At 31.0% G+C, this 9,764-nt stretch overlaps 1 protein-coding gene across 1 annotated transcript; it reads right to left on the bottom strand.

Annotated features, from left to right (window-relative positions):
- Window positions 1-8,443: 8,443 nt before the first annotated feature.
- LOC114746414 (uncharacterized) lies at window positions 8,444-9,764 on the bottom strand. Its single transcript, XM_028934645.1, has 2 exons — window positions 9,104-9,764; window positions 8,444-8,578 (listed from the first exon to the last, which is right to left on the bottom strand). Exons 1-2 carry the CDS (start codon window positions 9,743-9,745, stop codon window positions 8,453-8,455), a joined length of 768 nt encoding a protein of 255 aa, XP_028790478.1. The 5' UTR covers window positions 9,746-9,764; the 3' UTR covers window positions 8,444-8,452.

Below are 9,764 nucleotides of genomic sequence, written 5' to 3' on the forward strand. Positions count from 1 at the left end.
CTATATACATTGCTCAATGAAGCTGGAAAGTCCAAAGACCATCTCGCAGCTAGAAAAGATTTACGGGCCTGGGGAATTCGTGAAGAGGCTTGGCCTGATGAAAAGACAAGTTTCAACCAGCTAAATTCACCTTGACAAAGCAGAACAAGGATATCTTCCTCTCGACGTTGAAGAACATAAAAGTACTAGATGGATATTCTAGCAACATCTCAAGGTGTATCGATCTGCAGGCTCGAAAGGTTACTGGGTTGAAAAGTCATGACTCTCATGTTCTTATGCAACAATTACTTCCATTGGCCTTGAAAAACACACTTCCTTCTGATGTATCAGTGGTTTTAGTAGAATTATGTTCATTTTTCAAGAAGTTGTGTTCGAAGGTCTTGATAGCGGAAGAGCTTGATCGGTTGCAAAATAAAATTATTCTTACACTTTGTCACTTGGAGATAATATTTCCTCCATCATTTTTTACTGTTATGGTTCACTTAACTGTCCACCTTGTTCGAAAAGCAAAGGTTGTTAGCCCAGTTCACTATCGATGGATGTACCCTATAGAGAGGTACTAGATTATCTTTTATTCCTGCCTCTTTAAATTTCATATTGTTCTTTCATTTACTCATAATTATTAATGCAATTTTAACTTACAGGTACTTGGGAAAATTAAAATCATATGTTAGGATAAGGCATGGCCTGAGGGGTCAATAACAGAAGGTTATTCCGGAGATGAGGTCCTAACTTTCTGTTCAAGGTACTTTGATGACATGGAGACATCTTTTAACCGCCCGCGTCGCATAGATGATTCTCCTCCTGGTCCTTCCACGTCAACTTTATTTCCTCCTGTTGGGAAACCAGTTGGAGGATATGAATTCTTCAGACTCACTCCTACAAAGAAACTCCAGGCACACAGACACGTTTTGATAAATTGCGGCCAAGTTGAACCCTTCATGCAGTAAGTATATATATCATATAAGCTCACTAGCTTTTACACTTTATATTTGTTTCTTACTGACTCTTCTAACAAATTACACTTTACTATAGTGAGTTTAGGAGTTACCTCAGGCGTCAGCTACAGGGGCGTGCGCGTTCTGCTGACATTGATAAAAGAGTCCACAAAGAGTTTCCCAGTTGGTTTACACGTCGAATACGTAATGACAACAGTCCATACACAGATGAATTCAAAGCTCTTTCTCTCGGACCATGTATGAAGGTTTACTGCGTATAATGTCAATGACTTCAAGTTCTGTACGGTTGGACGTGATCAGGGATTGCTCACACAAAACTCTGGAGTTTGCGGGACATTCGGAACGAGATGTTATGCTAGCAGTAGTGATGGCGATATGCGCTTTAGAGGCGTCACTTACTATGGAAAGCTAATTGACATTATTGAGTTGAGTTACCAGCTTTTCACTGTGACACTGTTCAAGTGCTCCTGGCCAAATACGACAACTTCACGGGGACTTGCTACTAACCATTTGGGCATCACCTCAGTTAATTTCTCTAGACTTATTCATACGGGGGCATCTGAAGATGATGAGCCATATATCCTTGCTTCTGAGGCACACCAGGTTTACTATGTCGAGGACGAGAAACATAAAGACTGGAATATGGTCCTTCACCTCAAGCCATGGGATCTTTATGATATGGGTGATGGTGACATTATTTACGACAGTGAACCCTTCCAACCCTCGAATTTTGAAGACTTCTTTCCTCAAGGAGATGATAATTTGCCAATTATCAAGTATACGTCTTTTCTTAAATTATTTAAATAATTAACTACTAATTACTAATTTTTTCCAAATACATTATAATTTTAACAAATTTTTTAAAATGTGTCCTTTTAGGCCGGATGATGATGGAGAATAGTAGCATCCAAAATTTTTATTATTAAAAAAATTTTCCGTCCATAAATACATATGTATAAATTAAAATTGGTACAGATTTTTAAAAAATAAAAAATAATAAATTTGTAGCGGTTACATAACCGCTACAAATTTATTATAAAAATTATAATTTGTAGCGGTTACATAATCGCTACAAATTATAACTGCTACAAAATACTAGCGATTATATGTACACTAGAAAATGACTAACAGACACAAAATGCAATAAAATGCTACAAAAAAACCGCTACAAATGTATCACTGATCTCTATAAATATCATATCTTCTCTACATTCATTTACTCCATCTCTTTTCTTTCTTCTCCTATTCTTTCTCATAATTCTCTCTTTTTTTCTTACTCTCTCATATGGTGGTTTCTTTCTCTTTACTGTATGATAAGTGAATTTTATTTTATATGTCATTGTATCTTTTATTTGTTTTTACTTAAAATTTACTAACATATTTATTTCTCCTTTTCTTTCAGATTTTTCTTCCTCACACTTGTCATACCCTCCTCAACTGATCCAAATACTCCTCAACCTAACACTATAGGTTCAATATTACAAACTATCTCACTTTCAATTCAACTATCTTATTAAATATTTAATTAATTATCTTATTAAATTAAATTCACTTCCTTTGACACACTCATAATTTAATTACATATTGTTTATTACAAAATTTAAATATATAAAATGTAACACAACTAATTATACAAATTAACAAAAATTCTTCAACATAATCTATTTAATGGTTTTTAAAATTATAATATTATATTTTCTAATAATGAAAAACCACAAATTTTTTTTCTGGCACGGAAAACATTTCTAGCAGTTGTAAACCGCTACAAATATTTCGTGATTCCAAAATTTCTAGCGGTTCAAACCGCTAGAAATTTTTTTTGCGTCATTCCAAAAATTTAATTGGTGGGAAAATTTAATTTCCCCAAAATTTCTAGCGGTTCTTCAACCGCTAGAAATGTTAGCGCACTAATAAAAATTTTTAATTTTCGGCAAAATGAGATTTGGTTTAAAATTTTTCTAGCGGTTATAAAACCGCTAGAATTTTTTTTTTCTTTCAGCATTTTCTAGCGGTTGGTAACCGCTAGAAATTGTCTAGCATTTTGACCATGCTGTGTAGCGGTTGCCATAACTGCTAGAAATTTTTTATTGCGCCTGGTTTTCTAGCGGTTTTGTTAACCGCTACAAATGTTATTTGTTGCGGCTAAAACTGCTAGAAATGTCTCACTTTAACTGCTACAATTGACATATTTTTTTGTAGTGTTAAACCTATGAAACCTTTTTCATTGAAAGGATGAAAAAAATAATTATGTGAAACTCATTGGTGCAAAGAATGATTTTTTTTTTGAGCAAAATTGGTGCAAAGAATGATTGTTTTCTTGAACTCGAGTTCTCCCAAAACCAGTTTGATTATAGCATTTAGGTAAATAATTTTGTTTGCATAGCATATGGGTAATACTCTTCCAGTCCTTAATATAAAACATATTTAACTAATTTGATTAGATTAAGAAAGTTAGATAAGTTAGTTAATTATAAGAAATGTGACACATTTTTCCTAAAATATCATAATCATCTTTCTTAATACCCTATCTTCCTTTTCTACTTGATTATGGTTAAGGGAGTATTCATGGAGGTAATTTTGAGAAAATTGATAAATATGAGAAATGGATATTATATTTAAGACTAAAACCAACTTAACAATCAGGTCATATATTAAGGACCGGAGAAGTATTATTTACTGTTTATAGCATTTCATTCAAGATGGGGACACGTTTCTGAAGGCTTTTTTTAATTAAGAAGGCGTTGCTTTTTATTGGTTTCATTCATGTGATGTGGCACTTTTACGCTCTGCTTATATGAGAAGAAAAGTTGATAAGAAGAAAAATATAATGAGAGGAAACAATGAGGAAAACAAATAGAGGGAAAAAAATATTATCATCCTTTTTATTTAGATTGAGAGAAAATGAGATATGAGATACACCTTATATTTTCTTTTGTTTTGTTTTTTCTTCTATCCAAGCAGAAAAAAACTCATTTCTCTTTTTTATTTTTCTCTCTAGTTTTTTCTTTTTCTAATTTTCTCTCAATCCAAGCAAGAGATAAAATCTCTCTTCTGCCATGCAAATGCCACATCGTCGCCAGCATTGCATTTTGAACTCAAATTTTTCCAGTAAGAAAAATATTGCTACAATTTTCATTAAAAAAAAAAATCTTTCTAATACCCAGTATTTTCAAATGAAAATTTTTGAGATAAATTTGTAGCTTATTTTTTTTAATCAAAAGCGTGCATTTTTTGGGGACATTCAAAAGCATGCTTTAAATTCCACTTCTCTTTGTTGGCAAAAAATTTCACTTTCACCTCTGGCAAATAAGGCTAACATTCACCAAAGTGCCAAAATACAGCTAAAGTTTAAGCGACGCCACTTTCATGGGGCAGAGAACGCGTCAAATTAAAGTGCTTTTTAGTCAAAAACATTCTTTAAATTCCACTTTTCTTTATTATTTTTTTCCTTTAATTATTTCCTTTCTAGTCACTTTTTTCATGTATAAAACTCTTTTTTTTTTTCAGTTAGCAAACTAATACTTGCGGCAAAGCCGTAACCATTTTGCACCCAAGACAACTTGCGTGCCACTACACCACAGTGGTGTTGGCTTAAAGCTCATGTTTTATTAGTTGTTCATTTTCTAAATTAGGGGTCAATGTGAGTGGGCGTTAAAAAAAATAGACATTTTTCCTTTATCTTAAAATGAAAATGGAGAAAATAATGATAATAATTAAAAGACGAGTTAAGGTATATCTAACATTCTAAAATATTTTGTGGTACATCTAATATCCTGTTTGAAGTATTTTTTAGTATATCTTACACTCTAAAATTTATTTTAAGTATATCTAACACTATAAAATATTGTTTGGTGCATCGAGTACTAAAACAAAAGAAAAAAAACCCTTCAGAGTGATGGACCCACTTGTTGAAAAATATTTCAAAATTATAAACACACCTAAAAAAATTTCAGGATATTAGATATATATAAAAGATTTTAAAATACTAAACGTACTTTAAAAAAAAAAGAAAAGAAAAGAAGACGCGTTTAAAAAAAATAACAATTTATATGCATCATAACATTGAAGAATTTGGTAATCATAAGTCTCATTTGAGTGATCTTAGCACAAATCAATCAATCAATTCATGCACGTATATTTTCATTCAAAGAATTGAACAATGTGAGCTTTAATTATATCCTTTTCTTTTTTCGAAATTACTATCTAGTCTTTTTCTTTTTTTAAAAAAAAAAATCTACCATTCACTGCAACCCGCGTGTTCTTTTTGAGGAATTAAACAAATAAATTTGGTTCAAGCCATCCCAAGACAATACAATGAACCAAATCCAAACATGTGATCACCTACTAAATTCTAAATATAAGACTTATTTTATAATTAAAAAATAAGTCTTATATTTAAGATCAGGGAATACTTTGTTCCTTTAATAAACTCTTTATTATCTGTACATATATTAAAAAAATTGACTCTATATATAATAGCCTTACCTACACTTTGTTATATCACCTCTGCTCTTTAATATAAGAGTTAGATTACTAATTTAAGTATATTAATGAAGTTTTTAAAGTTGGTTATTTATAATAAATATGTGTTATCTTTTTTAAAATATCAAAAGATATCCTTACTAATAACGTGTATTAGTTAAAACTTTAAATTGAAAACACATTTAACATGTGTAAATACTATAAAAACCACTTTAAAAAAATAGATAAATATAAGAAATAAAGTGGATCTGGGTTTTATATTTAGAATCAAATTGAAAGTCAAGCTAGCTTTTATATTAAGAACTGGAGGTAGTATAACTAGTTTAACTTTCAATTTAATCCTAAATATAAGATCCTAATTTACTTTGTATATCATATTTATTCTTTTTTTTTAAGATAATCTTTATAGTAGTTACACATGCTAAATGTTATATTTTATCAAATAATAGTTCTAGCTAATATATTTAATTAGTAAAAAATTTTAAGAAAGACAACATCTGTTTATTACAAATAATAATTAATTTAATTAATTATTTTAACCTATTTAAATTAATTAATTAGTTTTCATATTGAAAATTGAAAGTAGTTTTGATAAAACTTATTGACTTGGCTTACCCATTGGATCAGTCATAAGGCTCCTGTACGGGAATCGGTGGGGTGCATGTATAGCTGAACTTTATGAAAGCATGGACGACATCAATGATGCTTGCTTGTTGAATCCAAAGCAACAAGGACACTTTCAAATGTTGCCCCGAATAGTTCGGATCCGGGTCATCATACCCGTACATGTGTGCGTCTTAGTTTGTCTCCCCGTTTGAGAAATTTACTAATTTAGTAGAAAATATAAGCAAACTTATCCTTTAAATATAAACACTCCTGCTTCCCTTTATTTTCTAGTTTCCTTGAATTTTCTAATATTATTATTTCCCATATTTGGTAGGGCATCCAACTACAGCAGGCAATGCAAGAATGTTTTGACGAGAAGGATGTGCCTCAGCAGTATATGAGGAAATCTTGGGCAGTAATGTAAGCTGTTAATTTCCAAAAAAGAAAACTCTTTAATACTGTTACATGTTCGTTATGGTACTTTTATACTTGCTGAAAAATACATGGCGTTTGAAGCATGTTGTTTACAAATTTATGAGTATTTTTGTATTTTTATGTTTCTTTCAGCTAGGAGTGATTTGATCCTGTCATAATAATGACGTGGGTTTGTTAGAAGAATTTAATGTTATGTATTTTTTTCCTCTGATTTTGCAAATTCATAAGTATTTGAGTCTGAAAAGTTTATGATGTTAAAGAGAAGTTTAAAGATGTTAAATAGAAGTTTAAAGGTATTTTTACACTTTAAAAACAAAATTAAGTATATTAAATGTCTTTGGCCAAAACGTTTTCATTGACATCAAATATAGTTGTCTTCACTAAAATATACCTATATTGGGGAGAGAAGCGATCAAATTCCTCTTTTCTCCCTTTTTTGGCCTTTTTTTTTCCTTAAAAAATTAGTATCTCTTATTCTTAATGTAAGACATAATTAACTAATTTAGAAACATTAAAAAATTTATTAAATCACTTTAAAGTATTTATATTTATTATTTCTTCTCAAACTAATTTTCCTCACTTATAAATTAACATATGATATAATGATATACATAACTATTTTAAAAAGATCATATAACATATACTCTAATTAAAATACTTTTTTATTTTTTTAAATTAATCAACTAAGTTTTATATTAAATATTTGAGATAATATTATCATATATCTGGGTTTGGGCTACCAAAGCCTATTTTTCTAGTAATATTTTGCATATAAAACGATAAGCATCTAACGGCATAAAACGAAAGGCATCTAATAGGATCAGTCCCGACGCAGGCGCTTAGGTTGAGGGTACAATAGTACATCTGTATATAAGAATCAAGGAACAATTTTAAAAAAAACATATCAGGCTGAACTTATTCACGGTCTGAACGCACAAGTTTCAAATAGTGTAGCGTATTGTTAATGTTTTCCATCATGTAGCATTTGGATTGTTTATTTTATTTAGAAAAAACTGAAAATAAATTTCTCATTAAAAATTTATTTTGTAAATAGGACATAGAAATAGAATGATTGATTATACAAGAAAAAATTAGTTACACCAAAAAAAAAGTTACATAAAAAAAAGATAGTTTGTACAAAATATTATTAGATATAAGGAATTAGTTTGTACACAGAAAAAATAACTTGCACATAAAAGAATTTTATTTGCACAAAATAAAATTGTGTTGCACATTGCACAAAGGAAAATCATTATATACAAAGGAAGATAAATTGCACATAAAGAAAGTTAAGTTGCACATAATAGAAGTTAAGCTACACAGAATTTTTACATCCTGCTAATTAAATTTTTAATAAGAGATTTATCTCTAATTTTTCTTTTTATTTTTAATATTTTGATAAAAATGCCTGATTGCTTCCCTTGACAAATATGTACTTTTCAAAAACTATATTTTGAAAAAGATTGGCTGGCTGGCTATAGCTACAGTGTACAGATATCATTTTTCCCCCCAACAGTGTACGGCATTTCATAGGAGCTTTGTTAATGATAATGGCCTCTTTTTGTCCAATGGTCGTACGGTATGAAAATGACTTTAATTTTTCTTTTTCTATCTTTTTTCTTGAACTAGTAACTCATAATAATGCAACGAAAGTGTTTTTTTCTTTTGGGATTTTTCAGTATTCTGTACAGAAAAAACTGGTCGCTTGACACAGCATCATGATAACTACTTTTAATTGTTGAGCAAGCATGAAATTTCATAACTAGCATCATACAAATAGTTGGGTTTGGCAAAAGTAATCACTTTCACCAGCCTGATTAACCATAAAAATAACACATCCCAGAAGTTCATAACAGTACAAAAGTATCATTCAAAACAAACAAAAATAGTACAAAAGTAGACTGAAATAGATGTCACCCACCAAAAAGAGAAAAAGAAACGAAGACCGATGAAACACAAACAAAAGGAACCTAGTAAGTCTCACTTTCCACTACAATGTCTTGAGAAATTCCTTGCTTTTTTATGTCGTCTTTTTCGAGAAAAACACTTGTCAAAACATTCTTGCACTGCAGGGAAGCCTTCAGCAATTTAATACCCTAATGAAAGAAAAAACTATTTAGAGTCTACAAACATTATAAGGGGCACAAAAAAAGAAAGCTAGCATCAAAAAAGTAAGCAAGAATGTAAAAAGCAACTGAATAATAACTAAGAGTAAATAAGACACATATTATATCATCTTTGATCCAACGATATTCAAAAGAAAACCGATTAGAGAGTATTTAGATATCATCAAAAATATTTTTTAAAAGTATTTTTTTTATAAATTGAGACAAACTTCTTTACATATTTATTTTATATAGTGTAAAATTATTTTTAAAGTTATAGTTTGGTTTCCATCCAAACACTTCTTAAATATACATGTGATCAATATTTAAGAAAATATAACTTTACAATAAATTTTGACTTGATTTTTTTTTTTTGGCCAGAATTTTGACTTGATTCTCACTTGGGGAAAAGGTTATGTTATGCTTTTAGTATAATAACCGAACATCTTTGGAAAACACAGAAAATGAAAACAAAAGTTTCAGAGATGAAGTCCCTGCATATATTAATTATGTTACCTCTTCCATTCCCAACTCAACAACCCTTTCTTGTAAGGAAGAAATGTCGTTGACTTTGAACTTGGAGATCAAAGTGATGGTTGAAATGGTAGACATGGGACGAACTTCGAGATCATCCATCACAGTGTAAGTGACCACTCCTTTCACAAAGCCTTTCGCACTTGAATCTTTCACTTCTGTCGCCTTCGTATCATTACCTACTAATTGTACAGCATCCCTCATCACGCCCCATGAACAATGTGGACACTTCGTGTCCTTAACATAAGTCACCGCATAATTGCAACGGCTCCCACACATGTAGAGATTTGGAGTAGTTCCTGAGGAATTGGTATCATGACGATCATCATCATTTGCAGCAGGCAGAAGGTAGCCAGGATCTAATGGAGCACTTGGCTTCAGCAAAGTGTTCCTGTCTTGTTCTGGGTTGTTGAGATAAACGTCGCTCAGATTTTCTGCGCTTTCGTAGAGTTTGCCTAAGGAGCCAACCATGGCATTTTTGGTTAGCAGCCTGGTCACTGTAGCAAGGGGTAAGCGAAGCAAGCTGAATAGAAAGTCGATGAACTCTTTTGAAGCTTCGGCAAAGAGAACTCTTTCTTCTTTTGTGTCGATCAACAACTTCAAGCTCACTTTCGATGACGCCATCCTTCACTGTTTGTGCGCA

Source organism: Neltuma alba, unplaced genomic scaffold, assembly GCF_004799145.2.
Source record: "Neltuma alba isolate B1F8T4 unplaced genomic scaffold, ASM479914v2 tig00004988_pilon, whole genome shotgun sequence".
NCBI lineage: Eukaryota > Viridiplantae > Streptophyta > Magnoliopsida > Fabales > Fabaceae > Neltuma > Neltuma alba.